This window comes from Erythrolamprus reginae, chromosome 1, assembly GCF_031021105.1.
Source record: "Erythrolamprus reginae isolate rEryReg1 chromosome 1, rEryReg1.hap1, whole genome shotgun sequence".
Classification (NCBI taxonomy): domain Eukaryota; kingdom Metazoa; phylum Chordata; class Lepidosauria; order Squamata; family Dipsadidae; genus Erythrolamprus; species Erythrolamprus reginae.
In genome coordinates this window covers 34,591,700-34,617,256 of record NC_091950.1, presented here as the reverse complement: position 1 = coordinate 34,617,256, position 25,557 = coordinate 34,591,700, and the positions used below count along the sequence as shown (strand labels likewise).

The window sequence follows — 25,557 nt, the reverse complement described above, 5'->3', positions numbered from 1 at the left end:
ACGATGAGTAAAACTAGTAGAAATAGAAGTGCAGATTTAGAAAAAAGTCTGACAGTGTTGAAGGAATTATTTGTTTAGTAGAGTGATGGCGTTGGGGAAAAAACTGTTCTTGTGTCTAGTTGTCTTGGTGTGCAGTGCTCTGTAGCATTGGCACTCCTCCTCTTTCACTAATGCCTCCCACTCATTCGAGGCTTCAATAGTATCTCTTACCTTTCTTCAACCTATCTTCCTCCAATCATTGAAGCAGCTTATGTAGGGCTCCCCTTCATTTTATCCCCACAATGACAGTTCTGTAAAGTAAGTGATTGGGGCCGAGAGTGATTGACCCAAAGCCACCCACTGAGGCTTTGGAATGAAGGGGGACTTGAACCCTCCTCTGCTTACATAACCTCTTCATACCTCTTTCTCCAATTGTTGCAACTCAACATTCCAGCAATCCTGGAAATCATTGTTTTTTAAATCCATTTACTAACATATATTTACTTCATTTTAAATATTTTAAATAAACGCTTCAAGGGCTATTTCTTTAGCAAGCTCTCGCAAGCAGCAGTTCACTAAGGCTCAAATTAAACACTTCAAAAACATGCACAGATGATACTTTTCCGGAGGATAAAAGCAATTTGCCTGGCACAAGAATCTCTTTGTAAGGAGGAATTCTGCCAAGAAAACACATTCATTGTTGACATATAGCAAACATAAAAGCACCCTGAGTGCCTAGCTTGGCAGAATATCCTAATACACATGTAAATTTAACTATTAAGCAATCCCATAAATAACAAGAACAGAACATTTTGATTCATTCTTGACAGTATTTCTTCCCCCTCCCCTACTAAAGTATGCTAGAAATATTTCAGATTGAATTAAAATTTGGCATTTTGCTATTATTGTTGACAGAAGCCAGCGATCAATGGCCTTCCACCAACGCCAAAAGTGCTGGTAAGTTCTTTCAATTAAAATGAAGGTGTGTTGATATTGTTCTGCCGTTAAATTTTTAACTTTCTTTTATCTACACCCTTTCTCCTCTCCCCAATACAAATTGTTTTCTTCCCCTCCTCTGGCTCCTAGCCACCATCCTTCTCTTTAACTAGCATGGAGTCTTTCAAAGAGATGTATGCCCTCAACCTTTCTCACTTTTATGATTGGGAAACATGCATAAGAGTGAAGATTGTGAGTCTTTGGCCTCACCATGAGATCTTACTGGCTAATAGAACAGACCCACCTCTGAAACTAGAAGTAATATAGATAAATATTTTGTGTGGGTCCACTGAAACAAGTATTTAAAAATAGTAGATAACTAACCCTCATCATTGTCCTGTGCATTCTCAAATTATAGACTTTTTTGGGGGGGGGGAGGAATAGATAGAAACAGACACCCTCCCATTACAAAGGAATTGTTAGATATAAAATCTTTTTATGGTGTGGAAGTTCCACATAGTAGTTCAGGATTCATTCCATTTTATAATTCTCTCTCATCCCAGAGATTCATTAGTCTTTGTTTGTACCAGTCAAAGGTAGTAATAATGGTCAGAATAACAGAGTTGGAAGGGACCTTGGAGATCTTCAAATCCAACCTCATGTTCAAGCAGGAAACCCTACAGCAATCTAGACAAATGGTTGTCCAGAAGAAATAGGAACTTGTCATTTGTTAAATTGGGATGTATTTTTTTTACTAATGCTATTCTAGATGGGAGCATGTTTTTCAAAAGTGTTTGATGGCTGCCCTTTGAAGATCAATTGTGCTACATCATGGATACACCCAGACACCAAAGGTAAAAAAATTGCTTTATATTTGAGATCCTTTGTTAATTTTATTTTTTTTCAAATTGTGTAGCTAAGCCAATTTGTCTTTCCACTGTATTACAGATCAGTATATTATCTTTGGGACTGAAGAGGGCATTTACACGCTGAATCTCAATGAGCTGCATGAAGCTACCATGGAACAGGTAAGTGAGAATGTTTTCTGAGTCTCAGATGGAGGTGGTCATTCTCTGGGGAGGGAGAGACTCAGGTAAAAAGTGATGCTTGTTTCTCAGGAGGGAAATTAAGAATGTCATGGATGTGGGCAAGAAAGCTGGGTAGTACTTTGTATTTATTTATTCGATTTCTATGCCGCCCAATCCCGAAGGACTCTGGGGTAGTTTGAGATTCGTTTTGGATTTTCTAGTCTCTAGACCAAGGGTGTCAAATTCAATTTCATTGAGGGCCACATCAGGGTTGTGTTTGACCTGGAGGACTGAGGGACTATGGCCATCTTGATATCACTCGTGTTGGGGGTGCCTGTGGCGTCCCAAGTGCTCTGCCAGCGAAAACAGGCTCCCAAGATCCATTTTTGGCTGCGCCGGCCTCCTGCCACCTTCTGTCAGCGAAAACAGAGCTTGGGAGGGCTGCACACTCCATTTTCGCTGGCACAGGCACTGCAGGCCGGCCCTTCACTGTTTCCATAACATCCCCACTGGCCAGATCTAAGCACCCCGAAGGCTGGATCTAGGCCCCGAGCCGTGCTCTAGAACTGTTGTGGAATCAGCAAAGTGAAAGGGACACTTTTTCAGCTTTGCAGCCTTGTCTTTAGGCAAGGATAATTCAGAAGTTCCCATCATTTCGGGCATGTCTACAGGGTGGAAACCCAAAAAGTCAAGAGAACACATGATGGAAGCTGCGCCCCATATTTATATGTGTTTCATATACACACCAAGCCACAGAATTTAGCAGGCTCGTCCCAGGTGATTGGTGGACCTTGTGGGTGCTTAGAATTTTTCCAGAGGACCTGTCGGGCACTTTGGCGGAGGCCTTGGCTGTATAGGCATGTAAATATGTTCACAGCCCTGTTTTTGACTTATGCAGTATACAGGTGCTCAGCGGGAGGTAGGTTGATAATAATTGTGTTTTCTGCCGTTCTGATTATACTCTGAAGTCTGTGTCGGTTTTGTTGGGTTGCAGCACCAAACCAGACAGTTATAGAGGTGCGAATGATAGACTCAATGATTCCTCTGTAGAACAGTATCAGCTGCTCCTTGGACAATTTGAGCTTCCTAGTTTGGTGCAGAAAAATGTTCTTGTGTTCTTTTGATGACATTTTTGATGTTTGGTGACCATTTTAGAACCTAGAAATTTGAAGGTTTCTACTGTTGATATTGTGTTGTATTGTTGTATTGAACATATGATTTTGAGTATGTTCAGTTCCAGATTGTTCCGGTCACACCATGAGGCTACCTCCCGTCTGTATGCGGTTTCATCATTGTCTCAAGTGATGTCAATCACTGTTGTATTAGCTTAATAGTTATTAGCTTAATAGTTGGATCATTTGAGATGCAACCATTGGTACATAGAGAGAAGAGAAATGGTGAAAGCACTACAGCCAGGGGGTGGAGGCAGTGCTAATTGTACAGGTATCTGAAGTGATTTTGCCTAGCTTCACCTGCCGCTTCCTGTCTGTTAGGAAGCTTGTAATCTCCTTACAAGTCCCTTCACATACCACTAGCTGATTTAGTTCAGTTAGAAGAATGTCCGATGTGATGGTATTGAATGCTGAACTAAAGTCTATAAAGAGGACCCCTGCAAAAGTTTTTGGAGATTCAATATGTTATAGGGTGTAGTGCAGAGCCATATTAACAGCACTATCTGTTAATCTGTTTGCTCAGTAAGCAAATTGCAGGGGGTCTAACAGTGGATCTGTGATGGTTTTCAAATGGGACAGCACTAGCCTTTCAAAGCTTTTCATGACTACAGATGTTAGAGGAACTGGTCTGTAGTCATTTAGTTCCTTAATGGAAGGATTCTTTGGCACTGGGATAATAGTGGCGCATTTGATGCAAGAAGGAACATGGCATATCTCTAGCGATTTGTTGAAGATTTGGGTGAAGATGGGGGCCAATTGGTCAGCACAGACTTTTAAGCAAGAAGGAGTTATCTGGGCCTTGTGCTTTTTCTGGCTTCTGTCTGTGAAATAGATCGCTTTGTCTATTGTTTTTGTTCTTTATTTTCTTGTATTGCTTTTAAATGTATACACATTCAATAAAAAATTGGGTTTTTTTTTTAAAAAAGAAAAGTATTAAAATGTGAGGGGCATGGAATTCTGAAAAGCTTGATAATGGTATTGACAGAGCAAATATTTGCTAAGTACTTTTATTTACCTAGCAATAAATGTTGTTGAATACAAAGGGATTACTTCCACGTTATACTGCTTCAAATTATCCTGTTAGTGATATTGATATTAGATCAGGTTAAAGAGAGTTGAAGGTCTTCTTGTGTGTTTGCATTCTGATTAACCATAAAGGATAATTTTGTTTGCCCAAGAATTGTATTTCCTGGAATTCACGGAGCTCTAGAATCAAATTGTCTTTTTCCCCAATTTCACCACTGAAACTTTTTCTGCTCCTTTTTCCTAGTTGTTCCCACGGCGGTGCACATGGCTGTATGTGATCAACAACACTTTAATGTCACTCTCAGGTATGTATATTGGTGAAGAAATGTCTCACAAAGTTTAAAAGATGGGGGTGGAAAATTTCAGTGTACTGAATTTAACTTTTGGTAAATCTATGAAAATCACCTCTCTTTAATTTTTCCCCTTTTGTTCTGCAATTTGCTTGGACCTATGGATACTTGGGGGCTATCCTTTTAGAAGGTAATCTTTTCTGCTCTACATGTTTCCTTCTCTTTTTACTTATTTATTTTTGCAATGTCAGCTTGATATGTAAGAATCTGACACCAATCAAATATCTTGTGTTATAGGGAAAACATTCCAGCTCTACTCCCATAACCTAATAGCTTTGTTTGAACAAGCCAAAAAAACAGGAATAGCTGCTCATATTCAGACCCACCGATTTCCTGATAAAATACTACCGAGGTATGGTAATCATGAGATATAAGTTTTTGTAATTTAATTGCTATTGCTGATCATGACAATATTTTCCACAAACGGTTGCCTCTTCTTGTGAATGTTCATAGAAAATTGTTTTGCAAATACAGAAGGGTATATGTGACATTCTGTAATATACCATTAAAGGGCGAGTTTGGTCTAGTGCAGGGGCCGGCAACCTTAAACACTCAAAGAGCCACAAAGGTCCTAACCAGAAACCCCCCGTTCAATTCTGGAGCCAACCAGAAGTCCTGCTCCCCAACCTCCCTCTACCTGTCCTAACCAAAAGCCCTATAGTTTTAGAGCCGACATGTGATGGGGAGCTGCAGCAGAGGGATCAAAGAGCCACATGCAGCTCCAGAGCTGTAGGTTGCCGACACTTACTCTAGTGGTTAAAATGCTAGGCTAGAAAGCAGGACTCTGTGACTTCAAGTTCTGCCTTAGCCATGAAAGCCGTCTGGGTAACTTAGGGCCAGTCACTCTCTCTCAGCTCAACCCACCTCATAGGGTTGTTGTTACAGGGAAAATTGGAGGAAGAAGATGTGTTTTATATGAAGGAGGGCGAGGTCTGGGGCCAGCCAGTGATAGGACAGGGAGCTGCAGCAGAGGACCTAAAGAGCCACATGCAGCTCAGGAGCTGCAGGTTGCCGACACCTCGGCCAGAGTCAGAGTCTGGACCAGCAGCTAAACTGCTATGCCACACTGGCTCCCTGTTGTCAAATTACTTTAGGAAAATAATTATACAATTCTTTAAATAAAGTATGGGACTTTACTGTGTTGATGCTGTAAGAGATAACAGAATAAATGGTATTCACAGATGATAAAGCATTGTGGAAAGTCAAATATTATGGCAAACAGTCATTAAAACAGTTAAAAGATATTACAGAATATGATTAAAACTATTAAGATCTTTGTTGGGTTACACAAAGGATATTGTTAAGATAAAGGAAAAGGAAATTGGTTTTATGTTCTTAATGACTGCTAGAATTGAATTACCACTGGGTGAAAGTTAGTAAGAAGGATATAATAGTGGGCAATTGAATGGATGCAAAAAAGATGGAATTGTTTATTATGACTGAATTTAAATCAAAAATAGCTTAAACAAAACTCTTGCAAATTATTTTTCCATGAGGCTTCTAACCTGTTCTTAACACTTGGCTCTGGGATTTTCCCCCCCAGAAAATTTGCCTTAACAACAAAGATCCCAGATACAAAAGGATGCCATAAATGTTGCATAGGTGAGTCTTCATCTTGAGTTGATACCCTCGGTTCAGTTTACAAGGAATCTTCCAGCTTTACTGCCCTTCTTAGAGTAATAATTTCACATGTTTGACTATAATTGCCTTAATTCCATCCTGTGTGACTGTCCTGACTAGAAATACGAGAATGATAATCCAATATATCTCAAAGGCACTATAACCGGGGTGTCAAACTGCCACCTGCAGGCCAGGTGCATCGTGCACTGGCCACGCCCACACCCGGTTTAGCGAAGAAAAAAAGTCACAATATGTCACATGACAATGCGAGTTTGACACCGCTGCATTATAATGTGGAAGGTTGCCTAAAAGCCTGGTCTTGTTTTCACTCACCTCTTGCTCTTTCTCTAAGCGCATAGTGTTAAGACTTTGCTAAAATAGAGCAGGTGCTCTTCAAATGTTTTCCTGACTATTGCATAGAGTGTTCCTTCTCTCTAAGGAAGACTACATAGATAGTTCTGTAATTGATGAGAACAGCAGGTTGGGATTCAATGCAAGTATGAGGGTTATCTGGAAAGTAAGATTACAAGGCACGTAGCTCCCATAGGGAATGTTCGCGGGGGAATCTTGGGCACCCATCGTAGCAGCGTTCATGCTCTTAGCAATCAGGTAGCTTATTACAGCACGCACTTCACACTTGGAGGGAAATGGAATGAGGACGCTCATCTCTTAACCTTCAGTACAACGCCAATTGATGATCTACTGACCACTGGTACTGCTCGTTTTCTTCTGCTGGCTTCCCACTACACGATAATAATACCAAGTTCTTGTTATTGTCTTGTTTTTTAAAATTTATATAATCAATAAAAAACATTTTAAAAAGTAATACCAACTTCCCCCACAAACATTCCCCACAAGAGCTATGTGCCTTGTAATCTTACTTTCCGGATAACCCTCGTACTGTATAAATCGCTCAGGCTTAATTTCTCAAATTCACAACATGAAACATCATGTATCAACAAAGTAAATTATGCCATGCACATAGTAGAGGGAAGTTGCTCAGGCTGTATATGGGTAGAATAATGTGGACTGATCTCTTACTAGACATTCAGATATTTCAGATTTAGTATTGCTTCTTAAAAACACTTAGTTGTTGCTTTTCCATTGTAGTCCAACACATGCATAAAAGTTTTGATTTCCATGATTTAATATAGCAGTTGTTGGTGACAGTGGAAATTATAATTCTGACACAATTCAGAATGCTAGTTTAGCTGTTCTGATTGTTATTAACTTCTACTCTTGTCCTGCAGCAGTGGACTAACAGTAGAATGTCATAAATGTCTTTCCTGATTTCCCAGAAAAAATATGAATGCTGAATTTAATTCTTCAGCATCAGGTGGCAGAATCATATTTACTTTCAGTGTACCAATGAAGGAGAATATTTGTAGTTCAAGGTTGAAATGAAGAGTCCTTGGGGCTCTCTAAGCTTGGTTGTTATGCTGCAGACATTTCATTACCCTAACTAGGTAACAGCATGATGATGCTGATGATGTTACCTAGTTTAGGTAATGAAATGTCTGCAGGAAAACAACCAAGCTTAGAAAACACCCAATACATCTCACCACCGGTGTGCGTGACATTTACCAGATTGAATGAAAAAGGGCTGGTCAGTTCAGCTGTACAGTGGTACCTCTACTTAAGAACTTAATTCGTTCCGTGACCAGGTTCTTAAGTAGAAATGTTCTTAAGTAGAAGCAATTTTTCCCATAGGAATCAATGTAAAAGCAAATAATGCATGCAAACCCATTAGGAAAAAAATAAAAGCTCGGAATTTGGGTAGGAGAAGGAGGAGGAAGAAGAAGAGGAGGAGGACAGTCACTGCTGAAGGAAGAAGGTGAAGTGAGGGGGAATCAAAAAATCCAAAACTTTAAGGCGTAAAAAAAAAACACCAGGGACTCTGACGTGACGAGGAGGAGCACGCGCCTCAATACACCCGGTGCAAGGCTGCCTCCCATACACTGACGGCTGCTGCTGCTATCTGCTGCCTCTTCCTTCCCATGCTGAAGGGCTCCCCTCTGCTCTCGCACGCTCGCTTTGTAGCCAGCACCTTTCCTTCGCTCTGGTGACTCCTTGGCTTCCCAGAGCGAAGGGAGCGTTTCTTTTTTTCTGGGCGCTGGCAGAGGTTTATTCCCTGTCCAAGCACCCAGAGAAATGAAAAGGCTCTTCTGGCAGCCCATGTGGCCAGGATTAAAGGGGGAATAGCAGGAAACTGGTCAGGCCTTCGTGCCGCTCTCAAATTTCCTGAGAAGTTTTTCCGGGCTCGGGTTCTTAAGTGGAAAATGGTTCTTGAGAAGAGGCAAAAAAATCTTGAACACCGGGTTCTTATCTAGAAAAGTTCTTAAGTAGAGGCATTCTTAGGTAGAGGTACCACTGTATATGCTTAGTTTATTTTTCAATAAGGCAGGAAAGGGAAATTTCAGGTGTAACTGAATTACAATGCCCATCCCTATCCTTCCCAATTGGCCATGTTGAGCGTGGTGGTTCTGCAATCTTCGGAGTACATAGGGTCTTCAGTAGATGTAGACTGGGGGATCTTGATTGATGTTAACATAATTTTAACAAAAAATATATCTCTGTGGAGATGCAATACCATGTGACTCTTCTAGGATGGTGCTCCTGGCATAGAAGAATAAATGATTCATTTGTGATAAAGCGTACCATGAATTAAAATGAAAGAAAATTAAAATTAAAATAATCTATTATGATCACTTTACAATCATTTTCTTTTTTCTCCATTAGTAAGAAACCCATATACAGGCCATAAATATCTCTGTGGAGCTTTGCAGCTGGGAATTGTTTTGCTTCAGTGGTATGAACCAATGCAGAAATTCATGTTAATAAAGGTAAGCATTTACCCCTATCACTTTCTTGTACTTTTGTAACTTTAAAGTTTTTTAAGGAATCTGCCAAAAGTAGAATGTCACTGTTAGAATTTTGAAGTAATTTGAGATTTTAAATGTCTTTGGATCTAAGGCAGTGTTTGAGCTTAAACTGGTCTATGTTTAAATTTTAAAAACCATGAAGGATAAATTGGCAATTTGTTTTTTGGATACAAAAAACCTATGAAATAAAAATCCTTGGGAAGCTGATCTATAAAAGTTCATTTGAGAGCATTTTCAGAGAAAGGTTTTGAAAGTGCATGGAGTTTGTATACCCCTCTATATTTGTTGTAATATTGTATATAGATTTAAACTGAATACTAAATGTAGGTTACTTTTTAGATATAAAATATACTTTTTAGATATAAAATATAAGATATAGTGCAGTCAGGCGGTAGAGTGCAGTCAGGCGGTAGGGAAAGCAAATAGGATGCTTGGCTGCATAGCTAGAGGTATAACAAGCAGGAAGATGGAGATTATGATCCCGCTATATAGAATGCTGGTGAGACCACATTTGGAATACTGTGTTCAGTTCTGGAGACCTCACCTAGAAAAAGATATTGACAAAATTGAACGGGTCCAAAGACGGGCTACAAGAATGGTGGAAGATCTTAAGCATAAAAGGTATCAGGAAAGACATAATGAACTCAATCTGTATAGTCTGGAGGACAGAAGGAAAAGGGGGGACATGATCCAAACATTTAAATATATTAAAGGGTTAAATAAGGTCCAGGAGGGAAGTGTTTTTAATAGGAAAGTGAACACAAGAACAAGGGGACACAATCTGAAGTTAGTTGGGGGAAAGATCAAAAGCAACAGGAGAAAATATTATTTTACTGAAAGCGTAGTAGATCCTTGGAACAAACTTCCAGCAGACGTGGTAGATAAATCCAGAGTAACTGAAATTAAACATGCCTGGGATAAACATATATCCATCCTAAGATAAAATACAGAAAATAGTATAAGGGCAGACTAGATGGACCATGAGGTCTTTTTCTGCCGTCAGACTTCTATGTTTCTATGTTAAAATAAATGAAATAATGCTGGAGTGAATAGATATATTCCAAATATGCATAGCTTACAAGTTGTTCTTTAGTTAGATTTTTAAATATATATATATATATCTTCATCCTTCAGCACTTTGATTTCCCTCTGCCAACCCCTCTGAAAGTATTTGAAATGCTGGTGATCCCTGAACAGGAATACCCGATGGTATGTGTTGCAATCAGCAAAGGGGCTGAATCATATCAGGTTGTACAGTTTGAGACAATCAACTTGAACTCCGCTTCTTCGTGGTTTACAGAAATTGGTACAGGTGAGTCTCTGACCTTGTTTAATTTAATTTTGTCTACTGTCTGTATTCAGTATGTGCAAAATATTATGTTTTCGGATGTGGAATGTTTTCGGGAACATTTTATAGTTGTTTTGGAGCCAAACCACCACAAAACACTTCCTGTCCCAGAAGATTTTTCACTGCTGGATAACTTTCAGAATGACAGGTCAGCATGGTGCAGAAGAAAACTGCTTCAGAACTTTGCATTTTCCAAGAGATACAGTACAACATTTTGTGCATACCTACTTTACCTGACTTTCTTTTTGCTAAAATCCCATTTGTCCAAGGCAACAATGGGATAAAAATAGGATAAAACATGAAAACAGTAAAACCCACAATTCAATAAACAATAATCCTATATTGGTAATTAATCAGCAGGTGTACTGTATATTTAGAACAGCAGTTACATAAGAGTGGTTAGTTGTTAGAATGTAGTACTGTAGGCAACTTCTGCTAACTGCCAGCTGCCTGTAATTTGGCAGTTTGGGTCTCACCATCTCAAGATTGACTCATCCTTCCATCCTTCCGTGGTCGGTAAACAAGGATCCAGATTGTTGGGGGCAATATGCTGACTCTATAAACTGCTTAGAGAGAGCTGTAAAGCACTTTGAAGCGGTATATAAGTCTTAAGTGCTATTGCTATATGGATTACAACCCATCACTCTAGCCTACATTTAGAAGGTACTTAATTGGAGAGGGCTGATATGAACAGCTGGACAATTTGACTCCTTTATGTATAGACGTTCTATTTTACTGGTGTTCCAGATTTCAACTTGAATTAACAACAGTAAAGGACTGATGGAAGCCTACTTGTTCAAATTATTCTGAAAAATAAGATACTCTTGCATAGACATCTGTTACAAGTCATGATCATATCAAAATTAATGACCCATGCAATACGAGATCATTGTGTAAATGTCACCACTCTTTAATTATAAGCAACTAGGTGTCATTTGCATGATGACATCAAGATGCATGTTCTTTCCCCTCCTGCAGAAGACCATGTATTTATATTTGGAACCCTTCACAAGCAGAAGGCAGATCTGTGCAGAAGTCATGTGTTGATAGCCACCTGCAGAAGCCTTTCCTTCTAAGATGAATCCTTAGTGTTCTACAGTGAAGAGGACAGTAGGGTGGTGGTTTTGTTTGTTTGTTTGTCTTTTGGACAAATGTTGGGTTCCAGCAATGACCCTTAATCAAAGAAACTTCGTAATAGAAGCAGGATGCATCTAGTGAACTGAGATGCAGTTCCAGAAACCTTAGTCAGAAAAGCTGCTTCCAATCCCCTCTGTTGTTGGGTGGGTTGTTGTGGATTTTTTTGGATCCTTATAGGACAATGATGGGTAACCTATGACATGGGTGCCACAGGTGGCACGCAGAGCCCTATCTGCTGGCACGTGAGCCGTTACCCTATCTCAGCTCCAATGTGCAAGTGCGTACCAGCCAGGGGATTTTCAGCTTGCCCAGAAGTTCTGGGAGGGCATTTTCAGCTTCCAGAGAGTCTCCAAAGGGAGGGCATTTTTGCCTCTGGAGCCTGAGGGAGGCGAACAAGGGGCCTACTGGGCCCACCAGAGTTTGGGAGATGGGCTGTTTCAGGCCTCCATAGCACCTCTCAGAGGGGCAGGGGAGGCCAATTTGGCCATCTCCAGGCATTGAATTATGGGTGTGTGCATTTGTGCATGTGCAATAGCAACACGCCCATGCGCTTTCGGCACCCGAGGAAAAAAAAAGGTTTGCCATCATTGTTATAGGAAGTTCACTCCCTACAATGCTCTATGAATGTTTAACAGTTCTGTGGCTTAGGATTGATGAGGGGACAAATTTCTAGGACAATAAAGGCACATTGTTTTAATGGTAGAAGGAAATGCTGGGGAAATGAAAGGTCACAGATGGCCTTTGTACCATTATTTATTTATTAAATACATATGTTGCTTATCAAGTGACATATTCCTATGCTATCTTAGTGTCCAAAAGTGACAGCCTAATAAAGGAAGCCTTTCCTTTCTTTCCCTTTTCTTCAGAACAATGTTTCTTCTTACAATGTTTCCCTTTTAATTTCTTGCTTCTCTCCTCGCATCCTCAGTGAATGACTGGAAAGTATGTTATTACCTGCGACAACCTTTTAAGGTTTCTCTTGTAATCCAAGATCAAGGGTTCTTGGCCTGCCACATGTTACCTACATAATACACAATTGGTTGCCTCTAAAATACTCATAGCATGCATAATTCCTGCTTGCAGTATCAGGTATTGGTAATGCTTCTAAACTGTAATTCCCATCAACTCTCCCTACTTGGCATTACAATCCAACAACATTTATACAATTTATAATTCCTTACCCCTGTCCTAAACACCAGTAAGAAGATTGCAGTAATTAAAACATTGCTCTAAAAATAATCAGAGTGGAAGATTCCATGAAATTGAATTTCTTTTTTTTTTGTCTTTACTGCTTTTTTATTTCAAAACAACTTTAATGGCTACTGTTGTAGTAAGCTGAATGTGTATTAGGTTTTTGGTGCCTTGAGGTTTTGTATACAGACTAATCTCTCCTTTCCTTTAAAGGTTGTCAACAACTTGATGCCATCCACGTCACTCAGCTGGAAAGAGATACAGTTCTTGTGTGCTTGGACAGTAAGTGAATGGGATTCATACCCTGTCTGAAAGAAAATAAGAGATGGGGCATAATATATGGCAAGAGAAATAAATACCTCAAAGGAAGATAAGATGTTATTAAGAATGCATTCAGTTTTACCTGATGCAGAAAAAATATCACAGTAGACCAGACATGTGGCATTTTGGCACTGTCATTGAAAAGGCCTTTCTTTTAGTGTTTTGTCATCCTAGAAATGGAGGCCTCCAGAGAAAATCTCTTTCTAATTGAATAGCATCTTCAGATTGGGAAGGTTCACTCTCAGGAAAAAACTGGAAGCTTCACTTCTCCAACGCTGCTAGCATTAGAAGCCTTTCTGTGTAAATTAGACTAACAAAAGGATAGCTTCACGCTCAAAGAAAGCCCTCACGAGGCTTCTGAATTTATTTATGTGGATTTATTTATTTATGTTATAGCTTTTATAGAATATCCCAGTCTGTTCATTCTGGCCAAATTTTCAAATTGCTGAAATAAAATTCGTGCGATTCTCTGCTTTTAGCCTCAATACCCCTCCTTCCAGCCTCAGAAATTTGAGGCAATGTTTGTGACACCTTGGAATGACAGCACAAACCACTAAGTCTTCGGAGAGGGGCGACATATGTTTTATGTTGTGTGAGTCTTATATTGTAATTAAAAATAATTTTAAAAATAATTTTTAAAAAGGAGAGGGCCGGCATACAAATCTAATAAATTATTATTATTAATATTAATAATAATAATAATAATAATAATAATAATAATAATAATAATAATTTTTGACAGTCTCTGTTGTCTCTGTAGTAACACATGGGAACAGGGTGTACCTTTCATTATTTGATGTCCTGCAGAATGGATGCTAACTAGGCCCAGTGCCCACATTTGCTATTTGATGTAATAAAGTCACAGACATGTACTAAAGCCTGACATATTGCTTGACACTTCCATTATGGTGAATATTTCTTCAGCAAAAGCCCCCAAGTGGTGAGAAGCAGGAGTGACTCCTAAATCATTGTTACAGCAAAAGTTAGCATTTTCCAAGATTTGATCACTCTTTTCTAACCCCTAACAGAAAGCAATACAGTATTGTAACTGTTATAATTTTAATGAATAGAAAGCAAGTAGAGAAAGGAGAGAGAAAAGATTGTGACAAGGTGAACTGCTGATTAACTCCATCTGCTCTGGAACTATTAATCTGAAGAGATCTTAATCTCCATCATTCTCAGTTGTGCCTTTAGCATCATTTTGTCAAAATTAAAGCAGAGCTAAACAATCCACTACTTACCAAGAAGCTCCCAAAGGTTTTTTTTTAACATAACACATGGTAATTAATTGTGTTATCTCTGTTTGATCAGTGCAGTTTACTTTTAATTACACAATCAAATTTAAATTTTCTCCTGGCCTTGCTTCAGGCCCCAGCTTACTTTAACATCTGTGCTGGCTCTCATGAGCCCATGGTCTCCCTTGGTTCAAGAAAGATTAAATATTTTCATAACAGTGAATGAAAAATTACTAGTGCAGATAGAGAGAAGATAGATAAATGTATTGATCCGGGGATAGATGAGGTTATCTTTATGGAAAACATTCTGAATATTTGGAGGGGGAAATAACATTTTATTTTAAAATTAGTTGAAAAAGTCTAAAGAATTTCTATAAATAATCTCCACTGAATTCAACAGTCTTAAAACGGTGAACTTAAATATTTTATAATATCAGCAAAATTCTAACATGTCTCTTGGAAAATCTGTCCAGTTGATTTGATCTTAAACAGAGTGAGGCTGACTGAATCCTAGAAAGTAAAATAAAATTCTACATTATTCTCCTTTGTTTTTGAAGGCAGGCTTTGAGCCTATCTGGCACTGAGATTCTCTTATTACTATTATATTGTTTGTTTTTTCAATCAAGGATTTGTGAAGATTGTGAATTTGCATGGTAAGCTGAAATCAAGCAAGAAGTTGGCATCAGAATTAAGTTTTGATTTCTGCATTGAATCTGTAGGTAAGTAAATGCTATTCCTGTGATTTGTTGTGTCTGACGTGACTATATCATATGTGAGAGGGTTGTACTGAAAACATTTTTAAAGACTGAAATGAGATTTCCTATTGTTAGCCAAATTTGTCAGATTTCAGCATTCCTAAATGAAATCTCATAAGATCTCAGTCCAGAATTCTAAAATTATATATGATATAGAGATCATCTCGCTAAATTTTTAAATAATGAAAGTTATTTAATGCGGGGCAGTCTGTAGCTGTTATTCAGAGAATTGTCCTTTAGCAGGGACAAATGAAAAAAGAGTCTCAACAATAAAATGGGGTGTTTGCTCTACGTTGATTAATCGTCAGCCAGTAGAAATTTAACAGAGTTTGATCTTAATAATAATAATAATAATAATAATAATAATAATAATAATAATAATAATAATACTTTATTAGATTTGTATGCCGCCCCTCTCTGACGACTCGGGGCGGCTCACAACAAACGATAAAACAATATATACAGGCACAAATCTAATATTAAGAAAAAAAACTAAAAACCCTATCATAATTAAAAACCAAACAGCATATACATACCAAACATAAATTATAATAAGCCTGGGGAAAGGTGTCTCAAATTCCCCATGCCTGGCGGTATAAGTGGGTCTTAAGTAGTTTACGGAAGACAAGGAGGGTGGGAGCAGTTCTAATCTCCGGGGGGAGTTGATTCCAGAGGGCCGGGGCCGCCACAGAGAAGGCTCTTCCCCTGGGACCCGCCAGACGACATTGTTTAGTCGACGGGACCCGGAGAAGGCCAACTCTGTGGGACCTTATCGGCCGCTGGGATTCGTGCGGTAGCAGGCGGTTCCAGAGGTATTCTGGTCCAATGCCATGTAGGGCTTTAAAGGTCATGACCAATACTTTGAATTGTGACCGGAAACTGATCGGCAGCCAATGCAGGCCACGGAGTGTTGTAGATAAGTGGGCGAATCTGGGAAGCCCCACGATGGCTCTCGCGGCTGCGTTCTGCACGATCTGAAGTTTCCGAGCCTTGGAAATGTTACCCAAGGTTCACTCATTCCACAGATATGTTTCCATACTTCTACCTTTCATTTGGATCTCTCACATATGATAGGACCACAACGAAAACAAAGTCTGTGTAATAAAATGGTATCCCTTTGATTCCTTCCCTTTCCCTCAGAAAGCATATCCCCAAACATTCCTAATCAGTCAGTCTTACATTGTGTCTCTTCTTGCAGTGTGCCTCCAGGATAGTGTGTTGGCCTTCTGGAAACATGGGATGCAAGGCAAAAGTTTTAAGTCTGATGAAGTAAGTTTGGACAAGAGTGTTGTTGATCATTGCTTTGCTATCCTCCTTACCCTTCAGTTAGCAAAGGTGACAGTCACAGACAAAGGAATCCTGAACAACATAATCTCCTTGTTGCTTCTAATCTGCACCTGAATAATTTTATTGGCTTAGTCAGATCTTAGACAGAGTGTGTTCTGTTGTGATGTAAAAAAAGAACAAGAATAGCTTACTGGGTAGTGATAAGGAGGCATTGTTTCCTCTTGCTCATGGGAATACCCAACATTGAATTTCATGGACCTGATTTAATACAGCTTGCTTTGCACTTAGTACTATGTTGAACATGCATATCAGGGCTCAGCCATTTTTTAATTAACCAACTGATAGTTTTTTGACACTTTCTCCCAATTTGTGGCATGGAAATACTACTGATCTATGTTATAATATTTTTGTTGGGGTTATAGAGATATTTGGTATAATGCTATTAAAATGTCAAATGTTTGTATTGTGTCCCCAACTGGTTGAACCTGGGTAGAATCTGCTGTTGGATTAAAAACATAGGCGTATTTCCTTGGATCAGTTTTGAGTGAGATGCCCTATTTCTTGTCATAGAATCTAGCTTTAATCCCTGTCAATTTCCTTTTGAAAAAACATTAAAAGAGAGATCTTTTTCCTTTTGGTCTAACTTAAGTTAGTTAGAGGTCCATCTGGTTTAGGCATTGGCAATCTGCGGCCCTCTGCTGTGGCTCCCTGTCCCATCACTGGCTGGCCTCACCCCTCGTCCTCCCCTCCCTCACCTGGCCTGAGAAGGTAAGGGCGACGATGGGAATGGAGAAGCAGCTGAGGCTGCTTCTCCAGCACTGGTTGAAGAATGATCACCACCACAACCACAGTGGAGGCTTCCTTTCAGGTGACCTTCTTCCCCCTCTCGCAACTCCCTGGCTGGCTGTGGTGGGGCTAGGAGGGTGTACATATGCAGGCCGTTCGCTTAAGAAGGGTCTTTGGATGCGGTGCCTCTCCTGTCCTTAGGATCTGGCCATCGCATTGCCAGGTCCACACATGCAGCTCTTCAGCTGAGCTGGGAGGGCATAAGCTCCAGTCCAAAGTGGCAGGAAACAAAGGCTGCCTTTGCTGCTATACTAAGGCTCCGGCTACCCCTCTCTCTCCTCCTCTCATTGGGGGGGCACAGCAAGGCAATGGCCAAATCTTTAGGGCAGGAGAGAAGCTACCTTGTAGCTGCCTTCATGCCACATTTGCCTATAAGGCTGCCTTAGCTTCCTGCCACTTTGGGCTGGAACTTACACCCTCTTCACTTGACCAAAGAGCTTGGTGGAGAAGACACAGCAGGGCAATGGCTGGATCCTTAGGGCAGGAGAGAAGCCACGTCCATTTGTGTCCCGTTAAGACCCACCTTAAGTGAGCGGCCAGTCACTCTGCGCATGCCTTTGCTGCGCTTTGGCACTCACTTGAGGCACTCTCCTGGCCCCGCCACAGCCAGCTAGGGAGTTGCGAGAGGGGAAGGAGGGCCGCCCAAAGGGAAAACTCTGCTGGGGTGGCAATAGTTCCTTAGCAGATAGAGAGAGAAGAGGAGAAGGATGAGAGAAAAACAGATGAGGGAGGGAGAGAGAAAGAGAGCAATGAGAGAGGGAGGGAGAAAGAGAAATGGGAGACAGAGAGATGAGAGGGGAGAGAAAGAGAGAGAGATAGGGATGGGGAGAGGGAGAGAGAGAGAGAGAGAGGTGAGAGGGAGAGAGAAAGGTGGGAGTGGGAGAGAGGGGAAAGATATATATATGGTATATTGAAAGAGCATCACAGCTTCCTTTTTGCCTCTCGGACCAGCCCAGAGCCATTTCCAACGCAGTTAATTTGTTCATAGCCGACAAACTATATTCTGTATGCATCACATGTTTTTTGCTATATATGTATCTAGGGGGGTCATGTGACTCGGTGTGAGTGGCATCGATTTGGCCACACCCACCCAGGTTTTGTGGTTCCAGGTGTTTTGTTTTCTCTGGGAAATGGGTCCAAATGGTTCTTTGAGTGTTTAATGTTGCCGACCCCTGATCTAATTGAATGGCAGCTTCCAAGATTGAATGGAAACTCTCAAAAGGTTGATTTTCTGCTGAATACAGTTGTGCTCCTTATCTACAACACTATATATAAAAATCTCTCCTCCTGTATAAACAAATTGACATACTTTTCTTTTATGTTCACTGAGAGCATATGCACCAAGACAAATTCCTTAGCCAATAAAATTCTATTCTATTCTAAATGTGACTTTTCTGAACTGAGGAAGAATTGCATTACTAGAGTTTTTCATACATAATGTAAAAATGCCTTGGTGCATATATTATTAAAAGTTGATGGCCCTTTTGAAACAATTTTCATTTACCCTCTGAATTAGGTTTGTTCTTTTCGAAATGTGCAAAGATGCTCTTCCGCCAGTTATTCACACTGTGTCCTTCCTTCCTTCCTTCCTTCCTTCCTTCCTTCCTTCCTTCCTTCCTTCCTTCCTTCCTTTTTTGGTATTTTGCAGGTTACCCAGGAGATCTCTGATGAAACAAGGGTGTTCCGTTTACTGGGCTCTGACAGGTGAGCTGAGAAGAGCAGCCTGCACTCTTTTCTCCTTTAAAAAGAAAATACTATATTGAGAGAATAATCATTGTTTCCCTGTGTTCTTTTTAAGGGGATTCTTCTTCCACTGCCTTCCCCCACTTTTATACCAATGTGTGATGGCCAAGCAATTGCAGTTCCATGGCATAGAGATGCTAAAACCACATCCATTCACCCAAATAAATGTATAGATATGTAAAATGTAGGATCACCAAACACTGTGTAGGAGTATGATGTTCAAACATCTTGAGTATCAGACTCCTTGATACTCTCAAGGACTATAACGTTGGCTTCTTGTTTAAAAAATCCTAGATGCTGAGAGGATCCTGTAGGCTTCAATTCCATTTACCCTGTTCTGAAAGTACTTAGAGGGTTATATTATTGAGAAAAAGCATAAGTTAAAAGTCTTGTAGTTTCAGGGGCTACCACCCACATTTCTAAAGCAGGGGTGTGCAATTCATTTTCCCAAGGAGACTCATGAAAAAACTGGGACTGCTGTGGAGGTCTGAATCAATAGGGTTGTGAAGGCTCGTAGGCATTTACGCACGCAGATAAATACATTTTTTTAAAATGGTGGTTGCCTTCAAAATGAAAGCAACACAGTTGTATGGCCTGCATGGCCTAGGAGGGACCAGCCTACTGCACCTTCAGCAGTCTTAGGAGGAACCAATCTATCACTTCTCCAACAGCCTGCAGAAGGCTACTTGTCTTCCAAAGAGGGAGAACGGGCCGACCTGCCAGATTCACCAAGACCATTATTTATTTTTATTTATTTATTACTTAGATTTGTATGCCGCCCCTCTCCGAAGACTCGGGGCGGCTCACAACATGTAAAAAACAAATCATAAGCAATCAGACAATTTAAAATATTTAAATATTTAAAAAAACCCATATGCTAACAGTCACACACACAGACATACCATGCATAAATTAAACGTGCCCAGGGGAGATGTTTCATTAACTTCCCCCTAATTGGTACTTCTGGTGGTAAAGCCCTATTTCATTTCCGGTTAACCTCTCGCGAGTCAGACCGGGACGACCAAAGGGGCGAATGTAGCTTGCGGGCTGTAAAATGCCCAGCTCTGTCTTAAGGGAACATTTCTGCATCTTATCCGTATATTTTCTGTGCATGAATGACTGTGAAAGAAGAGTGGGGAAGAGCATTCTGCTGATTTATCCCTTCTGTGCTTGCCCCATAGGGTGGTGGTGCTGGAAAGCAGGCCGACGGATAATCCTACAGCACACAGCAATCTCTACATTTTGGCAGGCCACGAGAACAGTTACTAAGCAACCGTGAATCGACTTGAACTGTGAGCCAGCAATACGTTGCCTAAGGAAGCCGCTCTTCGTGGATCTCCTGTTCAAGACACATTATGTGGCACCTTTTCCCCCCCTCTTCTTCCTCTGCCTTCACATTCTCCAATTTGATGTCTGAACGAACCCTGTTTTTAGGAGCAAGAGCCAAACGTCGCACGTGTCTTGCAGCTGGGAAGCAGCTGTTCTCTCCCCTTGCCACTGTGTGGTTGGTTATGTTGTTGGCTTAATAAAAGCTGTGAGATCATCAGTCCCTTCTATTTGTTAGGCCTACAGAAGCCTGGATGTTGGAAAATCTCAAAACGCAGTCCAAACGATTTGGGACAGGATTCCTTCATGCTCAGGTTCACGGCTTGGGCTGCTGATTTCATCGTCTTTTGACTATGCCTACTTTTGCATACTGGGAGTTAAAGTCAATAGCAAAATAAGGAAAGAGGGGAAATGCCTGTGGGGCAGGACCCAGTGGAAATGAATTTCTCCTCTGTGAGGCCTTTGTGGGTTTTCTCTCATATGCCACCAAAACATCCCCGTGTCAGGGAAATCCTCAGCAGAGTTTCCCAGGAAGTTGTGTTTTGTGTCTTTATTTTTTAACGCAGCCATTCTCTTATGGATTTGTAAAGAAACACTATTTAATCTTTATTTATTAATCTGCTGCTAGGGTGATGTGATGCATTTTAACTTCCAGCACACGAAGGTTGCAGCGCAGCTTTTGGTTGGTGGGTGGGTGGGTGGATTGTTTTGGGGGGGGTTGGGGTTTTTTTTTAACAAGTGTAAAAAAAAACAACCCCACAGCATTCTTCTTGACCTTTTCTTAGATATAGGACATTGTTGAAGGGAGGCGTTTTTATAGAGAGGATTTTGAAATTTTAAAAAGCCTTTTTCGCTATATAAAAGCAGTTTTTGTACAAGACTTATTTCGTATGGGTTTGGCTTGTGGAATTGGTCATCGAAGATTATTTGGTATCGATTGAAATTATGTATGAAGTGCAAGTTTTAGAGAGGATCAATAACAGTCTGGAAAATTGGCAAGAACTAAAAAATAGAGATAGGGTGAGTTATGCAGTATACGTGTGTGTGTGTGTGTGTGCGAGTGTACATTTGAGGAGGGAAGCCACATTCCATAGATCAGTTCTCTTAAGCGTGTTGGAGGAATAGAGGTTTATCTGGATCTACAAGCATTCGTGCTCCTGACTCAGCTGTCAAAATGTGACACAGGTTTGTCCTGCATTGATCACCAATGGCTGACAGAAACTGGGGTCCCTCTAGGTATTGACTAGGCCATTTGCGAGGGGTGCCTGTGCTTTGACCCCCAAAGTGTGTCTTATTGGAAAAAGGTAACAGCTTTTTTCCACAGCAACCCTCCTAATGTGCCCCAATGTCAAACTAGATGTTCAGAATGCCCTGGATTGGATAAACCTTTCTAAACCTAATGTCCCTGCATGTTTCAAGGAGTTTTTAAATGCTTTAATTTGTTGGTGGACACATATTTTATTTATACTATGCCAGAATGAAGTTGGATAAAATGCAGTGCCTAGGAAAAACTGAAACATTTCTTTCAACATGGGCACATTTGAGTGACAGGTTTATTTCTTGGTGGTATGGTATAAATATATATATAAGAAGCAGTATTGTCTAATAAATCTTGGGAAATCTTATTTTTCTCCATTATCCTTTGTTCAAGGTTGTCATCCATGTTGTTTCCTTTTATGTTTTCTGAATTAAAATATCCCCATTAAACTATGTCTGTGTTTATTAAAAGGACAAACATGGATTTGTGCGTATGAAGGAGTTTGAAGGGACAGTTAAGCTTCCCATTTTTCCCACTACCAAAAAAATCCTTTCCTTTATATCACAAAACAGACTGAAATTGTTTCCCAACTAGCAGAAGCCCTCACAGTTTGAAACAGTGTCCATCTTGTGGGGACAATGTATCTCAGGCCTAAGACATTTTCTATTTGAATAGTAGCAGACAATGCTATTTAAATCAGTGTTTCCCAACCTTGGCAACTTGGAGATATTTGGACTTCAACTCCCAGAATCCCCCAGCCAGCGAATGCTGGCTGGGGAATTCTGGGAGTTGAAGTCCAAATATCTTCAACTTGCCAAGGTTGGGAAACACTGATTTAAAGCATCTACTCTTATTAAGGAGTGCATGTGTGCCCCTGCCTTTCCCGATAGATAAAATTCTCAATTTTGGATACAACACGTTCTGAATTCGCATTTCAGGAAGAGCCCAGGAGATCCATTTTATTACAGGATGAGTAGCATGTATTGGCTTATATTTGAATCTCTGCTTTGTTGAGAATCTCAGGAATCTAACCTCAGGCCAAGCTCTTTCAATCTTTAATATTCTACGTAATATTTTACGTAAACATAAAATCATATATGCTTCCTGAATCATCAGAACGGAGAATGGGATTCAGATGGATTGTTCAATAACTATCATATTAAAATTGGCAAGAGTCATTTCTATTCTACTTTGTAACTAATTGTACACTGTGGAAAGTAAATATGATGGGTGAATAAATGCATCATGGATGATGATATTCATTAATGGTTGCGACAGCCATTACGTGGGACATACTGTCAGAGTGCATCCATGAGCACAACTAGTGGCTGGAAGACCTAATTCCACAACAGATGGACAGGCTTAACCATGGTTTCAGTTCGGAAATTGACCATCTTAGACCAAGCCAAGTCCAAAAGGAATTTCTAAAAGCCCAGCACTCTTACCATATTAGCTACCAGTAGACAAATAGACATAAACAATACATACGATGCAAAAGAGACAATCTACAAACTAAAAAGAGAACAAAAAGATGAAATACCTCCCCACTAGCAATCGGCATCCAGATGAACATAAACTCGAAGACTGACATCAGACCAACAATCAAACAAACAATACCCCAATTTAAAAAAGCAGTAAACAGGCCAAAGAACTTCTAAGACCATCCCCTAAGACTAGAATATAAACCCCACTCCTTACTAGCATTTGTAGTGCTACCTAGTTTGGATAATGAACTTGCAAGAAAGCAACCAAGCTCGAAGAACACCAAGGACCCCTCAAATGTAAATAAGGTTTGCAGCAAGAATTAAGTTTATAAACTGCCATTTTGAGGGGTAATAAGTGATCCCTGGAGAGAAGGTGGGTTGTAAAGGGGAGGGAAGCAAAAGAGAGGGGGTCTACTTTCAATTAATATATGAAAGGTTCTCAACAGAACTGAAATTGGGGCTGTTGTTTTTACCAAGACTGCAAGGCTAGAAGGATCAATGGTTACCATGTTGATCGGGGTAGTTCAGCTAAATTCCAGAAGTACTGTATCTGCATTGCTCCAAAGACTTGCATGCAAAAAAGAATTGCTTTCATGGGCATAAAGGGGCTAGAGGGGACATAACTTCATAACACAGGGGACACCATTTGCATAACAGTGTTAGGTGATTTCATCATGGCTTTTCATGGATACAGTAACATTTTCATAAATTAGCCTCTGTTTTGTCTCAGCTGCCCAGCGTCATTGTGGAATTGGGCAACCTAGAAAATTGGAATATTAAAACTTGGCTTTGGGGATATACCAGTACTTGAAACAAGAAGCTTCTAGGCTGCAAGTTGAGGGCTTTAAAAGGTCAGAGGAGTACCCAGTAAAATGGTCAAGCATCTTTTCCATAAAGAATTTGGATTGCTGACATTTGCTGGGTTCACAGAAGTCAGTCACTTTCTCAGGACAATCCACCTTACAGGGTGGTGGATTCTCCATTGCATCTGGAAGGAGAGTCCAATATGGGTTATTCTCAATCCTATTGGTCGAGACTGAGTTTAAAATTAGCATAATATTAGGCACCGCCCCTTGCCTGCCCCCAGTGAGCTCAGTTTTAAAAACTCAGTCAATGTAACGAGACGTATGAGTTTGTTATAATAAAGAAATGTTTTATTTTAAATTGTTTTTTAACTGTTTTAACTATTTCTCTTCTTGTTTTTTCTGTTTCTTCAGGTACTACTGAAGTTGGAAGGGGTCTCTACCCTCCGTGGGCAGATTCCCCCATCGAATTTCCCCAGGAGACCTCTTCCCTCATAGAGGGTACCGTCCCACAAGGGGATCAGCCTGGTGTCACTGGCCTCCGTGGCCAAACTCGGCTGGGAGCCGAAGGTGGGGGGGTCCGCCCCCCCACTGGGAGGCTCGGGGACACGGAGTTCCCCTGAAGAAAAGAGGATTCCCCCGTCAAAAGGCTTACAGGAGCTAAAGTAAATACGGAGAGGCAAACGGAGCCCAGCGCCACAGCCGCTGCCTTTAGAACAACGCGGCAGACTTCAAAGGGCTAATTGCCGCCGACCATATGTTCGGCGGCCGAGCGCGCGCGCGCGCGCAATTCAAGGCCGGGTAACAGGAAAGGCAGGAGAGCGAACGCCAGGGGAAGGTCATACCTTAATACCTGTTTGGCGGTCACCCGAGCCAGGGGGAATGCGAGGGCATGATCCCCCCCCCACGTTTAAGGCGGCAGTAGAGGCTGGAGGGTAAGCAGCCCTTTTCGCGCCTCTTCTAATAAACGGCAACCCGCGCCCGCCATTTTGGACGGCTGGCGGGAATGTCTTGCTCCCCCTCCCAACCTGTTTTCCTCCAACGGCCTCATTTAGGCGCGAGGAGCAGTTGGGACGGCTGGGTCGCGCATGCGCCCTTCAGGGCAGGCACCGGAGGCCATTTTGAGGTGTTTTTGCAAGTGGTAAAAAGCAGCAGTAATAAAAGCTCCGTGCTTTCCTTGCCTTTCGTTACCATCTTCTCTTGCCTCACCGTGAGTACAATGGATGTCTGTGGCAATACAGATCCAGCCCCAGCCTCGGGTTCTGCCATTTCTGTTTCGGTACCCAAGCCCAAGGAAAAGGGGAAGGTCAAAGCAAAATCCTCCCAATCATCTTCCTCAGCCATCAAGGAGGCCGAGAGGCGAATTCAGGCCCTTGAGCAAAAGTTGGAGGCAGCTCTCAATAGTGCTCCTTTGGCCAAACCAGGACCACCACTGGGCTTTGATGTAGCTGCTGACCCACATACCCCAAGGGAGAGGGTGGATAGAGACTGGTCCCCTGATCATACAACCCCTGCTCAGCTGCAGGCACCCAGAAGCAGGCCCGGATCAGTGTGCCAAGAGAGACCAGTGTGGGGTTTCTCTCCTCAGGCCAAAGCGGTCCCAGCAGCTACCTTCACACCTACAGCTGCCGGGCTCAGGGATCAACCTGATATGTGGCAGGATATGCCACCGGCCTTTCAGGAGCTACTAACTAATGTCTATACAAAGGGCATAGCGGTTGGAGCTCAACAAGGGCCTCAACAACCAAGGCAAGCACCAACCCGGGACCTCTGGTCTGCACCGCCCCTTTCAGGTTTAGGATCAGTGACTGAGGAGCCTGTGTTAATGGA

The 25,557-nt window shown here is 41.1% G+C and overlaps 1 protein-coding gene across 3 annotated transcripts in view; it reads left to right on the top strand.

Moving 5' to 3' along the window:
• The window catches only part of MAP4K5 (mitogen-activated protein kinase kinase kinase kinase 5), a 129,498-nt gene extending 107,609 nt beyond the window's left edge, over positions 1 to 21,889 (top strand). For all 3 annotated transcript variants that reach the window (XM_070749142.1, XM_070749136.1, XM_070749128.1), the window contains exons 21-33: positions 895 to 936; positions 1,685 to 1,769; positions 1,864 to 1,943; positions 4,386 to 4,446; positions 4,729 to 4,843; positions 6,035 to 6,093; positions 8,851 to 8,954; positions 10,128 to 10,305; positions 12,883 to 12,951; positions 14,852 to 14,944; positions 16,179 to 16,249; positions 18,762 to 18,817; positions 20,038 to 21,889. In XM_070749142.1, coding sequence (XP_070605243.1) covers positions 895 to 936; positions 1,685 to 1,769; positions 1,864 to 1,943; positions 4,386 to 4,446; positions 4,729 to 4,843; positions 6,035 to 6,093; positions 8,851 to 8,954; positions 10,128 to 10,305; positions 12,883 to 12,951; positions 14,852 to 14,944; positions 16,179 to 16,249; positions 18,762 to 18,817; positions 20,038 to 20,125 — 1,101 coding nt within the window. In that variant the 3' untranslated portion in view covers positions 20,126 to 21,889. The remainder of the gene's footprint in view (positions 1 to 894; positions 937 to 1,684; positions 1,770 to 1,863; positions 1,944 to 4,385; positions 4,447 to 4,728; positions 4,844 to 6,034; positions 6,094 to 8,850; positions 8,955 to 10,127; positions 10,306 to 12,882; positions 12,952 to 14,851; positions 14,945 to 16,178; positions 16,250 to 18,761; positions 18,818 to 20,037) is intronic.
• The last annotated feature ends 3,668 nt before the right edge of the window (positions 21,890 to 25,557 follow it).